This window comes from Strix aluco, chromosome 3, assembly GCF_031877795.1.
Source record: "Strix aluco isolate bStrAlu1 chromosome 3, bStrAlu1.hap1, whole genome shotgun sequence".
NCBI lineage: Eukaryota > Metazoa > Chordata > Aves > Strigiformes > Strigidae > Strix > Strix aluco.
The window spans coordinates 91,708,782-91,729,293 of NC_133933.1; the positions used below are offsets into that span (position 1 = coordinate 91,708,782).

The 20,512-nt window shown below is 37.2% G+C and overlaps 1 protein-coding gene across 1 annotated transcript in view; it reads left to right on the top strand.

The window, feature by feature from the left end:
* The window catches only part of RNGTT (RNA guanylyltransferase and 5'-phosphatase), a 202,787-nt gene that overhangs the window by 91,999 nt on the left and 90,276 nt on the right, over positions 1-20,512 (top strand). The window contains exon 12 of the mRNA XM_074819582.1: positions 1,652-1,720. Coding sequence (XP_074675683.1) covers positions 1,652-1,720 — 69 coding nt within the window. The remainder of the gene's footprint in view (positions 1-1,651; positions 1,721-20,512) is intronic.

Genomic DNA, 20,512 nt, shown 5'->3' on the forward strand with positions numbered 1-20,512 from the left:
TTATTTTTTTTAAACTTCTTGACATTTGTTTAAATGTTTTTCCGATATACTCATTGCTCCAATGAAGCACAGACTAATAATGACTTTATGAAAGAATTTGGGATTTTTTTGTTCTTGTTGTTTTGTGTAGACATCTGGTAGAGGATGCATCACACTGTGAACCTCAGCTGTAAATTTCAAAATAATAACGGGTAAAAGCAATCTACAGCTTCAGCTTCCAAGTATGGGCTTTCTCTACTGAAAAATAGTGTTTGCCTGGATGATTTCTTACTCAGAATCAAATATTCTTAAAATATTTTAATACCTGAAAGTATTCTCATGAGTGTGTTTCTTTAATTAAATTGTATCTAGAAGTTGAATAGTGAAAGCTGTATTTGTTGATGCATCTGTTAATGACTGTGGATAAGGAAAAAAGCTAGGGTTTTTTTATAGCAAAATGACAGTTATTCTGTGCAAACAGTTACAGGTTTAAGTGAAATATCATTGTTATATAATTATTGTTTGAAATATTTGGCCATCAGGCTTTTGATCCATGAAACATATAAGTGCATTACTTTGAGTTGTACAGCCCATATTAAGATACAAATTTAATTCTCAACTCCTTTCATACTTTTGCCCTTTACTGACTTAATTTGAATAATTTAGTCAGTGGGTCATTGAGTTAAGTTGAACTGTAGAAAGGAAATGGTACAAAATCAACAGTCTAGGCCAAAATGTTGCTTTTAAAACTGACTGTGATTTACCAAGTTCTGTATTTGCAATGTTTTATGACCATGTGGTTATTTATATGTCAAAGTTATTTTTCAAATGTTACTAAAAGCACCTACAACTTCAGGACAGATTCTTCATCTCTACAGTAAAACAGAAATTGAAATTAATAATTTTGGTAATTCTCCTGATCTTTGCTATTATTTGTCAATTGTAGTTCTCATTGGTTATTTGCTTTTCCTTAGGCAAGTCATAATTTAACATGGAAGTGTATCATCAATTCTTATAACTGTCGATTAGCTGGTTTCATTAGTTTGTTTAGTTAGATGGTTTTTCTCTGGTAAATGCATCTTGATAGATGTATTCACCTCCATATGGAATTCACAGTCTTTGAAAATGTAAACCAGAACATTCAAGATCCAAATTAATTCGGACAGTTCTACAGTAGTGTAGCTGTGTTACTGGGTTATGCCCTAGTTAGGGAGTCTGTCAAATATAAATTTTGAATGATGTCTTGAAATATTTTTCAGTACTTAGTTTCAATCTAAAATAAGTGTTACTTGCATGTTAAAGTGGTAAATGTGTTTTTTAATGTGGCCACAAATGACTGTGGTGTCCTGTATCAGAACTGATTTTTCATCTTTTAGTGTATAGAATTGTCTTGGTTTCTCAATATTTCTTTCTGGACAAAGGCATTTTCCTGGAGTAGAATGTAAGGATTTGCCTTCCTGAAACTTGTTTCAGCCTTGAGTGTTCTTTGTAAAAACTGCTAATTTGTTGAAGCTTTCTATGTTGACATTTCCCAAGCTGTAATGTTAAACTATAAATAAGCAGTTAACTAGCAGATGATTACAATAGTAGAGTATAATCTGCTTTGATGTGCACTCTTCTAAGTGAAATATTTCTCTATGGAAAAAAGATGACTTTTCCTTTTGTTCCACAGCTCCTGGAAGGAAGCTTTGCCAGAGAAGTTAGCCATGAAGTAGATGGACTGATATTTCAACCTACAGGAGTAAGTAGTGTAAAAATGGATTTTTCTCGCTTCACTCTCAAATGAAATTCTCACCCTCCCTCCCCACTCATCCTCCCATCTACTTCCTAATCTTTGTTTTGGTCAAGATTACTTTGCAGTGTTGGTTCTTATTTTTCCAGTTCCTCAGACTAATTAAATTCAACTGGTTGCAATCTGATTTACAGTATGTGTGACTATGTGTGATTAATCAATCATGGTGGTAGTTTTCAGGAATCAGCTCATGGTTTTTTTACATGTGTACTATAATGTGCTACTAAATAAGGAAGGATTTTTTCTGCCTGCATGAGCTCTGTGAATCTTTCAACCATTGATTTGAGCTCTCGGATTATTTTTTTTTCTTCAAGGATATTCACACATTAAAATTTTTAGTAAAATTTGTGAATCGTGTTGTTTTAGTGCAATTAAAGCATGATATATTCTTGAGCCATGTTCACCAGTGTGAAGGCATATGACTGTGCTGGGGAGAAGTCATCAAAAGAACTGCAGACAACCAGAAAAACTAATGTAAATGGTTCTTAAGCAGAAAGGATGGCTTTAAAGAATGCGTAGCATGGCCTCATCCATCCTACTACTGCTGCTGTTGACTCTGGTACAGTAGATACACTGCAGTGTGTGTTGTATATTGGCATAGATGGTGACTGTAACATCATCCGTGTTGACTTATTTCTTAGCTTGTAAAACAAGGAATTGGTTTTGATTTTTCAAATTTGACAAATATTTTTACCCTTACAGTTATTCACAGAAAACATTTGTATTCAGTTTTCCAGATAAAACAGTTTTTTGTGGTCTACTTCCTATATTGTAGATCCTATTAGCAAGGGTGATGACACTTCCATCTGGAAATAAGATTAACCTCTCTTCTCTATTGCAAGTTCTACATCAGCCAACCAGAAACTAACTGAGCAATTAGACCATGTACCTTTTTTTTCCTTTTTTTTAATAGATAGCTATTTCCAATTCAAAACAAAACTACTAGCGTAAAGAAAATTCATAGTTTCATAAGTCCTGATGAAGTCTTAGAATATTGTTAAAATCTAAAGCAATTGTAAAGGCTTCTCAGACCTACTTTCCTGGCTATTAGAGGTTAAGCTATGCAGAGTTACTACAGCTAAATTTGAAATTACCTTTTCTAGTTGAAATGAAGCTACTGCAGAATGTGTCTCTTTGGTGTTGTTACAGGGAATTAATATCTGATTTTTTTTGTGTGTGTGTGCTTCTGGAACTTGTGTTTTCTAGTTTAGCATACTGTGAAATTTATAACCCAACAAAAAGCTCATTTTCTTGCATAAATGCTTATAAAGGTTTTTAATCTTTAAAATATGAGATGCATTTGTTTATTTTGATTTAATGTTCAAATTTCAGTATTATTTCAGGACTTTTGGAATGTGAGTTTGTTGCCTCTGTTATTAAACTGCTTTTCCTGGATTAAGCAATGTGCAGTTTTCTAAATGGCTTTTGTAGTTCAGAAAATATAAATAATATATTTAGAGCAAAATAAATTATTGTAGACCTGTTAACTGGGAAATAAGTATTAAAGCTGATTAACTGAAAAGGGTGAAGCTCATATAGATAGCTGATGCTGCTTCTTTATGTGGTAGAGAGGGCATAAATTAATAGACAGCAATACAAGGGCAACAGTATGACAAAACATAAATGATCCCTTGAGAATACTAACTGAAATAATTTTGATTTTGTATTACAGTTGCCATTATATGTGTGAAGTATTATATATTTTCACAGAGAAAGATACCTATTGTTGATTGGGGTAGAGGCCTGAATTTTGGTCACCATGAGACTGAAAGACCTTTATAAAACCAGTTTGTCTCAAGTGAAGAGACCATGGCATACCCAGAAGAAAACAATTCTTAACAACCATTTTTACTGACATATTCGATCTTGTAGAAGAAGAGACAGACAGAAATGATGCTGAGTTCAAGAATATCAGGGAAATTTAAGAACATCTTTTGGGAGCTCCTGAAGTCTTATGTGAGTTTTGAGGAGAAGAAAAGTAGACAAAAATTGGAGCAAAATCATGAGAAGGATAAAGTGGCATCAGAGGAGGATGAATAGAATGTGACCATTTATAGACAGGAAAATATTTTGGGAAAAATAACCACACTTTCCATACTTCTAATAGATAAAGCAGAATGCAGAATTTAACTATTTAAAGAATGTTGAGCTTATTAGGTCAGTCTGTTTGAAAGTCTTTTCTGTGGTTTTTTTGTTACTTTTTTTTTCATTTACTCAGAGATGTTCCTCTTGATCTCTGGTCTTAGATACAGGCATCTAGACCTGAGTATATGGATATATTCTCCACTAGCTATAGGCAACACTGGTACTGGGAGTCAGCATGGACAGAGAAAGAACATTTTGTTGTTTTCAAGTTTGGTTTAATTCTGACTTACTATAAAAATAAAAATACCCCAAATGATTTGTGAACAGGAATTATGCTTTTAGCCTCTAAGAGCTCTGGGTTTTCTCACTTTTCTCTTGGATTTGAAGAGATTTGACATCAATTGCCTGTGAATTAGTTCAGTTTTGAGCAATCAACATGCTTTAATGAAAAGTGACTTGTGAAAAACTTTTTACTACCAAATTTAAGGTTTCAGTTAGATATAATAGGGTTCATTTTCTTCTGTTAGTCTTCCTATCTAAACTCATATTATGAATAGCAAGGTTCTTGTTTTGAAGCAGAAATTATTTTGCACTGTGACTGGTGATGGTAGAAACGACGTTCAGGATTAAGGAGATTGTTTTCTGCCTGTGCAGGTTAGTTTATTTTGCAAGGTCACGCTAATTGAGCAGCATTATTCCTAACTAATTCACCAATTACTTCAGTTACTTATATTGGTTATTGCTCAGGGTATACAAGTGTTTTAATTTCACAATGACAACTGGAAGGCAATGACGGATGCCTCCCTTCTTACCCCTTCTTCCCTTTCCTTTGAGACTGGAAGCTTTCACAGATCATAAGAGCATGTTTAGCAGAAGTGATGGAGGGTTTTGCCTCATTTATGATCTAAGAATGCTTTGTAGGTGATTTGATGTGGTGTGTGCTTCATAGTGCCCCCCATGCATCCCCTGCATTAATGTACCATTCTCTAACAACTCCATGGTGAGAGACAAATATAAGACAATGTTTTCTTACTATTGTTTCTCTTCTTCCCTTTGTACTCTTTTCCTTTCCTCTTTTTCTTTTCATGCATCCTCTCTATCCAGTAGCCTATTTCCCACACACCTTTTGATTTCCTTTTTATGTCGCTTCTCTCTGACGCTTCTTTTCCCTGCATCATTTTCTATCCATTTAAGATGCTACCGATACAACTCCCATATGGCTAAGTCAGCTCCATTTCATCTGATCAGCTTTCTGATCCCTCTACATGTAACAGGTTGGCAGAGCAGGGACCGAAGCTAAGTGCTAATTAGGAGGAGTGAAACAGGCCAGCAGGAAACTTCATGGACAGGTATGTCGCCCTGGGATCATGCCCTAGACAATGAGTGAATTAGTTTGCAGGTAAAAGCCAAACACCTTACTCACAGATTCTGAATGCTTATGTAAAGATTGGAAGCTTTCAATCATTTTTTTCTAAAAGTTTACTTCAAAACAGCAAACTTCTTACATTTGTTTTAGAACACATGCAGATTGCCAACCTTGTGTTTTTAATGGAACTCTCAAATATGGTCTCTTATCTTCATCAGAAGAATCGCCTTCATCAGAAGGCAGAATCGGCTTTCTGACCTATGCCCACTCATCAATGAAATTACTTTTGTTATCTACCTTGTAAATCATACCTTTTCTAGATATCTCAGACTGTAATTTTTATGCTACCAATCTCTTAATAACTGACTTTCTTGCTGGCTAGAACTATGACTTTCACTTGCTTGGGAAAAGGACATAGAAATTATTTTCTTACTTTAGCTGCCTAAAAGAAGGCTTAGGAAGGCCTAAGGACAGTTTTTGAGCATCTGTGGAAAGCTTCTATCAGAATTTATTATCTCCTGTTCCATCTTTTTGCCTCCTGAACTCTGTGATGTTTTTGCATTGGCTCAGGCTGACTTATGTTTGGTACTTCTCTATGGTCTTATTTTGGATGAGGAATAAAGTCCAGCCATGTGGGTCTGGGATTTTTCCGGGGAAGGAAGAAGGGCAGCTGCTGAGCTCTGTTCTTCTAAGATAAATGTTATTTTAAAGAATGGCTGAATTATTTAACACATAACTCTCCATACTGAATACTAACAAAAGTTTAGCCTTTAAAATGGAAGGAGAATAATGAAAAGGTTTTTATTTCTAATATTGAATGAGTTTTTAATATATCTTCCTTCCTTTCCCTTGGTAGACTTAGTGGTGATCTGAAATGGTTGGTTGCCTGTTAATTATTTGTGCTATTCCCATTGTATAATAGGCTATGTTATTTTGTTGTTGTAAAAGTTCCCCCAAAATCACTGAAGTTAACATTGAATGAAATATCTCTGAAAGATACACCACATTAAAATATCTCCAGAAGGCCATGCTTTGTGTCATAGAATGAATCATAGAGTCGCAGAATGGTTTGGGTTGGAAGGGACCTTGAAGGTCATCTAGTTCCAACCCCCCTGCCATGGGCACATTCCACTAGACCAGGTTGCTCAAAGCCCTGTCCAACCTGACCTTGAACACTTCCAGGGAGGGGGCATCCACAACTTCTCTGGGCAACCTGATCCAGTGCCTCACCACCCTCACATGAAGAATTTCTTCCTTATATCTGATATAAATCTACCTTCTTTCAGTTCAAAACCATTACTCCTTGTCTTGTCACTACTCTCCCTGATAGAGTCCCTCCTCATCTTTCCTGTAGGCCCCCTTTAAGTACTGGAAGCCGCTGTAAGGTCTCCCCGGAGCCTTCTCTTCTCCAGGCTGAACAACCCTAAATCTCTCAGCCTGTCCTCATAGGGGAGGTGCTCCAGCCCCCTGATCATCTTCGTGGCCTCCTCTGGACCCACTCGAGTAGGTCCATGACCTTCTTATGTTGGGGGCCCCAGAGCTGGACAAAGTACTCCAGGTGGGGTCTCATGAGAGCGGAGCAGAGGGGGAGAATCACCTCCCTCAACCTGCTGGCGACACTTCTCTTGAAGCAGCCCAGGATACAGTTGGCCTTCTGCACTGTGAGCGCGCGCTGCTGGTTTGTAGTCAGTTTTCCATCCACTAATACCCCCAAGTCCTTCTCCTCAGGGCTGCTTTCAATCCACTCATCCCCCAGCCTGTATTTGTGCTTGGGATTGCCCCGACCCATGTGCAGGACCTTGCACTTGGTCTTGTTGAACTTCATGACGTTTGCACGGGCCCACCTCTCCAGCCTGTCCAGGTCCCTCTGGATGACATCCCTTCCCCTCAGCATGTTGACTGCACCACACAGGTTAGTGTTGTCGGCAAACTTGCTGAGGGTGCACTTGATCCCACTGTCCATGTCACCAACAAGGATGTTAAACAGTGCCAGTCCCAGTACCGACCCCTGAGGAGAGCCATTTGTCACTGCTCTCCACTTGGACATTGAGCCGTTGACCACAACTGTGACTGTGACCATCCAGCCAATTCCTTATCCACTGAGTGGTCCATCCATCAAACCCATGTCTCTCCAATTTAGAGACAAGGATGTGGTGTGGGACAGTGTCAAATCCTTTGCACAAGTCCAGGGAGATGACGTCAGTTGCTCTTCCCTTATCCAGAAATGTTGTAACCCCATTGTAGAAGGTCACCAGATTTGTCAGGCATGATTTGCCCATAGTGAAGCCATGTTCACTGTCACCAATCACCTTCTTAATTTCCATGTGCCCTAGCATAGTTTCCAGGAGGATCTACTTCAGGATCTTGCCCAGCATAGAGGTAAGACTGCCTGGCCTGCAGTTCCCTGGGTCGTCTTTATTACCCTGTTTTAAAATGGGGGTTATGTTTCCCCTTTTCCAGTCAGTGGGAACTTTAACATTTCATTAAGCAGTGCCAGTTTCTCCTAAATAGTCCTGTGTAATTGGTAAGCCTTCCACAGTATACGTTCTATTGAATGGTCTGTGAATTTTTAAATATAGGCCAAGTTGCTGGAATATTTCTGAAACTCAGACATTAGGTTTACCAGTGATGGGGCATCAATACTGTTAAATATTTCTATTGCAATATCAAGTAATGGCTTCAGATGGGCTCAGATACAGTCTCAATACCAGAACTGGTATATAAAGGCTTGGGAAGAATCATATGATAACATAAATTTTTGTTTCTAACAAATACACAAGATTCTGGATTTAGCTTTCTAATTTTGTAGTGATTCATACAAGATTCGGAGGCAATGGAATAGAACAGACTATTTCAGTTGGAAGGGACCTACAGTGATATCTAGTCCAACTGTCTGACCAATTCAGGGCTGACCAAAACTTAAAAGAAATGATTAAGGGCATTGTCCAAATGTCTCTTAAACATTGACAGGCTTGGGGCATCAACCAGCTCTCTAGGAAGCCTGTTCTGGTGTTTGACCACCTTCTTGGTAAAGAAACGCTTCCTAATGTCCAGTCTAAACCTCCCCTGGAGCAGTTATGAATCATTCCCACGTGTCCTGTCACTGGCTACCAGGGTGAAGAGATCAGTACCTCGATTTCTTAATGTAGATTCTAAGGCTGCCTGATTTTTTTTTTTTTTTTCTCTAGAGTTTGCAGCAGAAGGGAAGGGAGTCTGGAGAGAATAATTTTCATCAGTCTTTGTGTTGACCCACACTACTAAAACCTTTCACGTATCTTTAGAATATCTCTTTGCTAAATGTGATTTTTTCCGTAAGAGGAATGTTCATGACTGAATCTGTTACTAGTCAGGGGATGCTGTTGTCATGTCAGTGTGCGCTTTTTGTGCTGTTGTAGGTTTTCCTTTAACAGAGAACTTGCTGTCAATCTCCTGAAATGTCACTGAGCTTTACAACTCATTTCTGCCTATGAATAGTTGTTACATTCAATTTCCATGGCAATGTTCCTCACAATTAGTCTCTTAAATAGCTAGTCATATCTCAAATATACCATTCTATCATATGCTTTAAGAACATACTCAAATTTGTTAGTAATGCACAGTATTTCTTTGAGAGTTTTTCCTGCAACTATACAAGTAAAATTCTTACACCAATTCAAGCCTGTCTTTGTGATCTTGAGGTGATATTTTTTCTACTTTTTTTTGAAAACCAGAAAATGAGAAAATTAAGAAAAAATAACAAGTACTACCTTAAACATCAATAAGTAAGGTCAATTAATTAGAGCTCATTTAATTAAACTGTTAGACTCCTTGTTAAAAGTGCCATGATTTTTGAACATAGAAGATCTTTATGATTTCCACTTACTTTTCAAAAACCTCGGGAAATTTGAACATTTCTTACAGGTACAAACTCCTAGCATCCATACTTGACAAAATTGGCCAAAAAGGGGAGTCATTTTTAGCTCTGGATGTAGTAAAGTAATGGTGTAGCAAAAGTTTTTCATGTTAACTTTCTGCTGTTGGTCCTGTAGTACATTTACAGATGCAAAGGTATATGCTATTTGCCAAAACTGTTTAACTTGACTTCCTTTTTATGTCTGTCTGAATGGATGTCAGTGCCTTGAGTCTGACTACCTAAGGAAAGTGTTAGTTCTAATTGGTATGTTATCTCATTTGTTTGCTTATGACCTACACCATCTGACATTCTCTTATTTCTCAGGTAATGAATTGCATTTGTGGGAGCTATCTAAATGGGTTCTTTAACTTATGTTGTGCAGTTTAATAACCCTGCCTGCCCATGGCATTAGGCAGGAAGGATCTTCCTTACATTTTACATTACATGTACTAGTCATCCACAGGATTGTCAGTTGACATTAATATGATGATGTCTGTGCATGTGGTGTAGGAGAAGAAAAAAGTGCTTTTTCTGGGTGCTACTGTTGTAAACATTGGGGAAATAAAGATGTGTTTTGTACTAGGATAGGCAGAATCATCATTCATGAAATCTTTCAACTATGATTTTTGCATAGCTTCTTTGTCTCAAAGCTAGATGCCACGGAGCTTGTTGAATGCAGTTGCTATCATGCTTCCAGCTATGTCAGATTGCACATAGTTTCTAGCTAAAATAAAAAAATAACTGTTAGGAATATATACTGTAAATGTGATATTCAGGTGAGAATACCAAAGCAATTGTTCAGCTTCTGTAAAACATACCTGCTTTTAAGAGAGTAAGCTTGTATTCCACAAATTACGTTAATTTATGTGTGGTGGATCACCTTTGAAAAATCTTTTATGCCTGGATAGGGAAGTCTAAGAGAGGTTCTGCTTTGAATCAATGAGAACTTTTTACTGAATCATCCAAGTAGTTGATTCTGCTCTTCGTGCTTAACATAGCCTAATGAAGTGGTCACTTGTCTCCATGGCAGTGTTCCTACTCATCCTGAATTTTACAATTGTCTTTCCAGGATTTACAAGTGGTAGATCAGGAATGACTTGGAAACACAAAGATATAGTGGAAAGTATTTTGTCAACACTCTCTTTTCTTCGGATCCCAGAATAGCTATCAAATAAACAGAATGCCTCACGTATGATTCATCTATACTCTTTTTATCAAACTGAAAAGATTTAGGAAAATATCTAGAATAACTACCTTGTTGAGATCGTTTTCTCCCAGTACTGTTTGCTGTGCATGCCAGAACAAGGCAGCCAACAGACCTCTTAACTTTCCATTAAGATCCTTCATAAAATGTTTGTATTTCTTATTAGTCAGGAGCATAGCAGTAAAGCAAAAATAGTGGTTTATATCAGCATAAGGCAGAATATTTAGCTAGATCTTCATCCTGATGTTTCAGTGTAAGCAGCAGCCCAGCATTTCAGGAAAATTACATACGTACCTAAGATTTATGAAAGCGGGGTTGCTTTCAGAGGAGTATTGACACTTGCATTGTGGCATTTGGATGGTCAAAACAGTTAAAGACACTTTCTTTAAAAAGCAGAATGGTTTATTCTACATTAACCTGTTATTCATAGTTTGAAATATTTACTGGGTCGCTGATCTTAGAAATAACAAATTTGAAAATGGACTATCAGTATCACAAAAGGGTAACTGAATTTTTGTAATTATAAAAATATGTCTGTTAGGTGCTAGCATGTATTCTCAGATAAATCTTTGAAGGCAGCTGTGTATATTTGGTGACAAAACATTTAAAGTAATCATATGTACTGTACTGTGCAGAACACTATGCTCTGTAAGGCTCAAAGGTGCCTGCAGAATAGTATTCTGTATGGAGGAGGTACAACAGAACACAGCTTTGATAATTTGATCTCATTTTGGCTGCCAGTAACTTTAGTTTCAGTTGTAATTTTGCTCCCTGTTCCATTCATCAGCTCTCCTAGTCCTTGACATTCCCAGAATGGTGAACCAAGTCCATTAACATACGATTAACAGTGGAAGTCTTGAGCTTGATGTGAAAGCTATAAATTGTAAGAAAATTCCATTGTCTTCCACTGACATGCATGCTGAATAATTTAGATGTGATTGTATCATACAGGTTATACTCTTCTAAGTACAGAGTTAGAAGGGCAGTGCTGGACTTCATGTCGTAACTGTAGAAGTCAGAGATAAGAAACCTGATGAAAATTACTTACATAATTAGTGTGGATACTCCTAAAGCAGAAGCTTATTTTCTTCTAATGCTGCTAGTTGTGTTTCTGAAATGAAATTATCTTCTTCTTCATGTTACTCTAGAAGCTTTCCACTGAAATGGAGGAATGAACAACTGTGACATATCCAGTGGTTTGTTCCAGAAGGGGAAAATGAGTAGAAGTTTTAGCTGGAAATATCCCAGATTTCCAAAATGCAGATGTTCTGTGCACTTTGAACTGTTCATTAAAGAAACAATTAGTATACTTGTTAAATCCTTTCTGAAAGTTTTGACAAGTTTGAACTGACAAACAGTAGGTTGCTTGTTTCCAAACAGTAATCACTGGAAATCCCAAGAAGATCTGGTATCTGTATATTCATCCAACCACTGAAACAAAACATGTGTTTTATGGAACACAGGATTCTCTAGAGAGAACTTTTAACTTATGAGAGCAATTAAAATGTGTGTCTTAGGAACTTGTCAGGTTGTGAATTGATGTTGCCATTGTTAAGGGAAAATACGTCTTGTTCTACTAGTAATGAGGAAACAGAACAATAGAATAATAAGAGATAATTCTAAGCAGTTTTGGAAACACTCAACTGTTTAACAAATGTAAGTTGATCACAGGATCCAGTGCTATGGTGAGCAAAAGTGAGGAAAAAATGAAAGTTTAGTTAGAGAAAAGAATGACAGAGTCAGTTTTTGCTAGTTTTTAGGCAGCATATTCCTTTTGCAACAGTCTTTGCTTTGCTTGACCTGAGCTGATGCTAAGTCAGATTTGTTTTTTGGGAGTTGTTTTGGTTTTTTTCCCCTTACACAGCTGGCTCAAAGGCCAAATGCAAAAGAATGGGAGACACAAGTGTTATTGCTTTGTGTGTTATTTACAGAATATTAAAAAAAAAGTATCAGTTTTAGGTAATACAGATTTTTCTGTTAGTCAAATAAATGTGTATGTAGTGGGCTATATCAGGTATATTGTATTTCTGAAATCTTCAAGACTTTTTTTCAAAGCACTTCATGCTTTTTGGGAGAACGTGTTTGACTTTTTGAGGAGAATCAACAACACTCTCTAAAATATAGAGCACAGTACTATTTCCATGTACTAAGACTGTAGAAAATAGACCTCTCCCTTCTATTGATAAGGTTTACAAACAAAACTGAAGATTTTCTGTTTAATTTTTCAGATGAGGGATATTGGTAAAGGTTTTTTTGCATTATCAGACAGCTTAAGTAACACAATCATAATGCTTTCATTGTTGTTAGACATTTCATTAAAATATTTGAACCAATAAAGATCATGAGTGTACTTTTCATAATTTGCATATGAACCAGAACAACCAGGTGGATTTTTTTGGTGAATATTTGGTCACATTTTAAGACTTCTGCAGGACAAGCTGTATTTTCTGTATTTGCTGTACATGTTTATGCAAGACCTGGTATTTTATTTCCAAAAATACTATGGGAAATGTGGTTTTTTGCATGTTTGCGCTGCTGACCCCTTTCAGTTTCTGGGTTGAAGGGGCACATAGCATCACGTGCCTTGTATCTAGTAACAGTGAGATAAGTGAAACTTAGCATTGGTGTTTAAATGAGAATATAGACTAGCAATCATTGTCATAGAATAAACTGGGGAGTAGTTTTTGTCAGAGTCATGAGCTGCATACATATAATTCACAAACAGGACCTAATTTGTCAAATAAATTATTCATTGAAAATCATTCCCATGGATGTGATTGCTACACACTAAGCTGGTTTGTCTTTGTGGAGAGCAGCTACAATGCTAGTAAGAGTCTTGAGCTGGTTTTGAGAATTTTCGTTGGTGGGTTGGTTGATAAAAAACTTAAAATTCTGTACAAAGGCAGGTAACAAGGATTGCTTAGCTGCAATTATGAATTGTGCCTTTTTTTTTTTCCATCTCTGTGTTTCATGCGAGATGCTATTGCACATCTGACAGTTGTTGCACGGAGTCAGATAGAGTAATGGGACCCAGCTGTAATATAATTATTCTTTATGGTGCCATCAGTCTCTTTTGGTTTTTTTTGGGATTTTTTTCTGAAAGACAGTGTTACTCAGACCTGCTTTATCACAGTTAATCAGTTTGTCCTTATGTTCAGCTTTGGCTTTGATACTGCATGCTTGCAAACTATTAATGCTTTTAATAAATCTTTACAGCTGCTAGATATATGGATTGTTATGGAACAAATACCAAATGAAAACTGGAATTAAGCTAATACCTTGTCTTGGAGCATGTTAGGAATTAGAGTGGTTAGCTACCATACCGGGGATGATGTTACCATGGAGAGAGCTTCTGTTTCCATGACATTTGCTTGCATATTTTGCAGGCCTTCAAAAGAAATAGGGTTTTGTCCTCTATCAAATTTGGTGGGTGTTACTCCATTACTTCTGAAACTCTGCAATGTCTCACTGCAAACACAAAAATGAATTAATTTCTTAGGAATATTAATGGTGACTGGACTGGCCAGGGAAAAAAAACAGAGGAAAAAGTTATTAAAACTTTTAGCATCCAGAAGGCAAGGGTTTTTTTGTAATATTTTTGACTAGATTAGATATTTCAGCTTGGTTTTAACTGGATATATACTGCTCTGCTTGTGTACATTTTGGTTAATTAAAAAACCCTACAGCTAATAAAGAAGTAAGTAGAGTTTTACTGGTTTTAGAAAAAACCCTGTGTTTAGCTGTATAGCTAATGGCTTTATACTGTGAGATCTGCCTTGTACTGGAGTGGGATTTTGCATAGCAGTAAAAATTGAAATCAATTCATGATGTCGCTCAGCTACAGCTGTAGAATCAGCTATTAGTCTAGGGGTGAATTACAAAAGCCATTTTTTTCTTAGGATGAAGAAGTGCTTTTGAGATGTGAAAATCTTGGTAGCGCTTCATAAAGGGGAGTTTCTTTAGTAACTGTTAGCGCAATATCATGGTAATCTGCAGGCAGCTTTTTCATTTCTCCTGCATTGAAAATTTCTGACTGCGGTCATGTGTAGTCACAGTTCTCTTCTGCAAGATTGCACATTCTTAAATACAGGTGGGTATGATCCCTAGGTGCTTGAATAGAAGGAATTAGGCAACAACACTCATTGTTGAACACGGCCGGGTGTCCTGTTCTCTCCTGTACAGAGGGTGCTGGGGAGGAGGGATGCAGTGAGTTAAAACACCATTCAATATTCTTATGCCACCCTAAGACAAAATTGCTTGCCTTTTTGTTCCTATGAACAGTTGACTGTTGTTCCCTTTGTATACCACTCCTGTTCTAATTAGTTTTTAGTGTCCTAGAGTGTTGGGGTTTTTTTTAAAAAAATGGTCTTTCTTCCCTGCCCCTCACCCCCGCCCTGCCCCCTGCCCCCCCCAATTGCGAGTGGGAATCTAAAACTTTGATCCTTTGGTCTGTAATATGTCTGTTTGAAACAGTTATAAACAATTGTCAGGACTCGAGCTGATACCCTTTTTGAAACCCATTTTTTTCAGAGGTTTTCCCAATTTCACATTTTGAAAGCACAAATACACATATGCAGCTGAGGGAGAAATATTCCCAGAAGCCTAAAAACCTAAGAATTGTCCATTTAATGCAACTAAAATTTTGGTCCACCTATTTTAGTATTTTGGTAAACGAGGAATGGTACTTCACCTAATATCCTCCCTCAACTTCTGTCACAGTCATTGTTAATAGCTTCATTTTAGCCAAGGTGACTTTGGTTTGCACTTGAACTGAATTTCTAGGTCTTTCTGCCAAAACCAGTACCAGTGACTCCTCATCTGCTAACTATAAGGTTCATATTCTTTGTCCAGGCTTCAGAATCATTTCATTTCAATAAATAGCATATTAAACGCTTTTGGTTTAAATAAGTCATGTTCTCCTGTTGAGGATGTAGGATACAGCAGAAGAGGTTTTTATAAGACAGCTCATAAAATGTTCTTGGTGTCAAGAGAGGTATAGCTCAATGTGAGTCTCTAATCCTTTTTGGAGTACCTGCTGGATCAACGACAGGTGGACTTGTTCACTTTTGCTGCCATCTCTCTGTCTCCTCTCTCTTACTATGCTGTAAGAAAATTTTTGAAGGATTCTCTTAAAGTTGTTACACAAATAGGATGGTGCTTCACAGAAATCTAGTTTATTGGCTCAGAGTTCATACTGGCATGCTCATATTATCTCTCATTTTAGTAACATTTTCATTGGCATGATAAACTCATTTTATCTTGGAGGTGGGAGAAGATTTGTAAAATGTCTTCCAGACATTGTCATAGGTTCTTGCTTGAACCAATGATGACATTTTTTCCCTAGTCATTCTCAGTTGTGATGGAGATGCAAAGCTTTATGTTCTAGAGGTTAAAGAAAGGACTGTTGTCTTTTTATGACATTAGCAAAAAGGATCATGGGAAACTAAGTTAGTTGAAGAATATCCCATATGAAAAAAAGCTTCCTGTGAATTGGCTTAGATTTGTCTCCTTTCTTGTCCCAGAATTGTTCAGTGGCTGCACGTCAAACATTTCAATGTTCACTTGATGGATGCTGGTGAATTGGCCCCCCGAGGAGCAGTTCTCTTTCTTAAGATATGCAGACATTCTACATTTGTTTGTGGAAAAGCTATGCTTAACCACTCTTTCTGTCCCCCCATCATTGCTTGTAGCAATGTTAAAAGCTGCTAAACCTGCTGACATTTGATTTTGCAGATGATAGTTGTCACTTACCCCCTGCCTTAATTCTCTGCACCTTCAGCTGCTCAAAGCATATCTACATAACCGTTGGTATAATTAAAGGAGAGGAAACATTTAAGAGAAGGGAAAGGGGAAAAAGTGACAGAGACTGGGAACTGTCTGAAACCCTTCTGCCAGTAACAGAATGAAAGTTCCCTGCCAGCAGCAGAGAAGTTGGAAGAGGTTCTTCACGGCAGTTGCTCAATCCCAGTATTCAAACCAGAGATCTCGTGTTTTGTGTTGAATCAACATTTGTGTGGTCATACTCTGTAGAAGGGGTAAAAAAATCTGATGTGGCCAAAACTATTGTTCTTTTGTGTTTTCAAACTGGTTACAAGGCAAGATTGACAACCACTATCAGAACCACTGCTTCCAATGGGAGAATGTTGCTCCCTAAGAAGGACAGCAAGTAATCTTTACAGTAACTGGAGTTCTTTGAGTGATTTTTTTAAAAAATGCAGCCTACTCTTCTTTTCCCTTTACTTGCAGTGCTCAGGAAATAGCTACCCTATTCAGCTTAACCTGTTCTTATCCAGAGCCACTGACTTGCTTCTTCCTAAATCAGAACTACAAGGATTAATTTCTCACAAAGAGTGGCCCTTTCATTTTTCTCCTTCGGCATGCTATGTTTTTTCTCCTTAGAGGAGGAGTTTTCCTTCTTATTATGCAAATCACTCCCAAAAGTGCAGTTTTAAGTTGTATTAGTCTTGTAGCAGGCTTCAAAGAGAAAATACATACTGATTTTTTCTATGTACATTTTTTTCCACTTTGCTTTTCATCCCCAAGCATATCAGCTTGCTACTTGCAAAGTAAAAGCTCTCCAAAGCACATGCTGAGTTCTACTGGTTCGATTTACTCTCATGTTGTTTGAATGTTTTGTTGTGAAACTAAGGATGTACAATATGGAGATTTCTGTTTTAATTACACAAATAATGATGAATTTAATATGATTAAAACTCATCAATTTATAATTTATGTATTAGAGTGTGTAGTTGAAAAGGCTAGTTTCTGTTGTTACTTATAAAATACTGCAGGATTCAGTATTCCAAGAAAGACTCATGAATATTTGATTCAAGGAGATTTGTAGTCCTGTAAAATGTAATAAGCTATCCCTTAATGACAATTTTGTGTAACATACATTTGGCAACATGTGGAAAAAGCCCTGCTGGCAATTCTGTGCATCATCTTTCATGCATATCTGTTCAGCTCTAGGGACTTCTTAGTTCTGGAATTAAAAAGAGAAACTAGACTATGTCTGAGACCAGCATGCTGCATTCTTACTTTGTACTTATACTAAAGTTTCTCCTTATGCTCAGATTAGCTTAAAGCTCTAGCCCACTGTTTGCCTCTTGACATAAGGCTTTGTTCTTTTTTTTCAAGATTGGAATTCCTCAAGAAGTATTTTGGAATATATTTTTGCATCTTTCTATTTAGGGTTGGTAGTTTTCATTAATCTTCCTGAGTTCTAAGGTGATGTGCTCAAATATTATTCCTGGTATACTGATTATCATCATAGCTTAAGAAAAATGTCAACAAAACCAATGTTATGATGAAGCCTTAAATTTACAGGATGTACCTCCTGCAAATACTGATAAACTACCCAACTTCCAAATCATGTTACCGTAGTGAGTCAGCCAAGAGCACTGCTGCTCAGTTCATGGAGGTTCTTTTGTTACACTGGGGATGCTTCTGCTGTCAGACTTCAAGCACTGAATACTTCCTGCTGATCCAACCCAACTTTTGTGAGATTTCTGGGAGCCTTTGATCACAAACTAACCATCCACAAAGAAATAAGTGCTCTGAGAGACTGACTTCCCTCTCTGGTGTAAATTCAAGTGACTACGCTTAAGCTTGAGCTGGGACAGAGGTAGTAAAAATGAAAGGACAGAAGGCGAAGAGAGATTGGGGCTGTCAGGCTTTGAGAAGTGAGAAGAGGTTTAGGCTGATATATACGAAGCTTTAAACATTGTAAAGAGACATAAACAGGAAGGTTCATAAAACAAGTGATGCAATGAAGCAACTGCACTTAGCATTTTATGCAATGAAAATTAATGTTTTCTCCAACATCACTGGCTTCATGCAACTAAGGGTTTTTTTCACAGTAAAAGTGTGAAAGGAAAATGATCTCCGTAAGACTCTTTCAAAGATTTATTGTGTCACTGGGGGAGAGGAGAAGAATAATAAGCATTGCTTTAGGAGACTGAAAGATAAAAAAACTAAAGGAGTGGGGCCAGGAGTGCTTCTGTATTATCTTGGTTGTCTCTACACTTTGCTTCAGACTCATCCCTTCATCTTTTGGCAGCAACTTCTGTAGCTGTGAATGAAGAGGTAAGGTATTAAACAGCCCTCCAGAGATGAATTTGGATAGTCATGTTAAACATACAGTGGAAAGAGAACATTAACATTTAAAATTTGAAGTGTTATCAACTGTAGAATCGTTTTTAAAAAGGTTATCGTTTGTACACACAGAAAGCTGAGTATTATCATGGTATCTAGCAATACAGCTGTCCAAAGGGTTTTCTGTTTTGTTTTCTAAATTTCAAGTAGTGCTGACTGAAAATAATACAAATCAGCTAATAAATAAACTGGAATTAAAACTGTTCCTGCCTTTCACAATGCATGATGTGTCTTGTTGTTGCAAACACTGCATTTCCATTAGGTATAGTAATACCTAATTATGACTGAAAGAATAGCAGAAAAAAGCAGCATTAGTGGTCTCAAACATTCTTAGTAAAGAAATGTTTGAACGCTTCAGACATGTAGTAATGTAATGACTTGAAGAATATCTGAAACTAAAGAGAATGGTATGATCTAATACTTGTAAAGGAAGTGCCTAAGTACTACATATATTCAGTGAGGAAGAGCAAGTGACAGGAAGTCCTTTCCTCCTGAATTAGGTATGTAAACATGTAAAGCTTCAGATACTCACCTTCTCCATTTGCCATATGGGAGACAGGTGCTTATTGGAGAGCTGCTTTATTAAGCACCTAAACTCCCATGTCTCTGTTGCGCCTAAGTTAGACAGGATTTCACGCACAGTCTTCAATGATTATGGTCATCTTAAAAATAATTAATGGTAAACATAACCTTTGTGCTTAGTGCCGAGTTAACTCCTGTAGTTTTTAGCAATGATTGTGTTGAAGTCTTGAGGAAGAAAAGGGTTTCCTGATCAGATGAGAGGAAGCCTCTCTCAGGTTGAGAGTTGGGGTTGTTCAGCCTGGAGAAGTGAAGGCTCCGGGGAGACCTTATAGTGGCCTTCCAGTACCTAAAGGGGGCTACAGGAAAGATGGGGAGGGACTCTTCATTGGGGAGTGTAGTGATAGGACAAGGGCTAACGTTTTAAACTGAAAGACAGTAGATTTAGATTAGATGTAAGGAAGAAATTCTTCACTGTGAGGGTGGTGAGACACTGGAACAGGTTGCCCAGAGAAGCTGTGGCTGACCCCTCCTTGGAAGTGTTCAAGGCCAGGCTGGACAGGGCTTTGAGCAACCTGGTCTAGTGGAAGGTGTCCCTGCCCATGGCAGGGGATTGGAACTAGATGGTCTTTAAGGTACCTTCCAACCCAAACTATTGTATGAGGTGGCTGATTGTTTTGGGAGAAAAGGTGGATGGAAATGAAGGAAGATTGATTTCAGTCCATATTTCATAGGGTCTCTTGAAGATCAGGATGAAATTCTAATTTATTCTAACTCTCATCAGTCAGTTGTACAGTTGTTTTAAGTTATTTAGCTTCTTACCTTTGGGTTTATCTGTGTTTCTAGAGGGGTGGGGGACAGGAAATGAACAAAGAATGTCTGAGGAAAAATTATGTAGACTTGATCTTAATGATATTAATTTCTACTTGATGTTAATCTGTTGTGAAGCTTCGTTTGAAAGAAGATTTAATTTGGAGAAGTAAATACAACAGTATTCTGTAGTCACTTTGGTGTCCTGGTGACAGTTCACAGGTGGATACACACTGTGGCCATCGCATTTCAAGTTAATGATACAAAGTGAAATAAAGGGAATGAAATAAAGCAACAGAAGGCAAATTGAAGTATCTTGATTGTTTTTATTATTGTGTTAATTTATCCTGAAGACTCACACAGCACATATTTAATGAGGTTATAAATACTAGATGGTGAAAAGTAAGAAAATTAAAAAATAATCAATACCAATATAAATCCAATATCTTAAGTAGCAACCATGGACCATCACCAGTTCCTTTGACCACAGGGACTATAGTTCTGTTGTCAGGACATTTCTTTGGTCACAAAGGTAGGAGTAAGTTGCTTTTCAACAGCTACCTTAATTTGCCAAAAGTAGAATTTATAATGGAAGGCATACACCAGTTAGTCCATGTGGATCATATATATATTAGCCAACAATTTGAAGCCATTTTACTTTTTGGTTTTGCTTCAGACCAAGTGTTGGAGTTTCTAGTTTGAGATGATAAT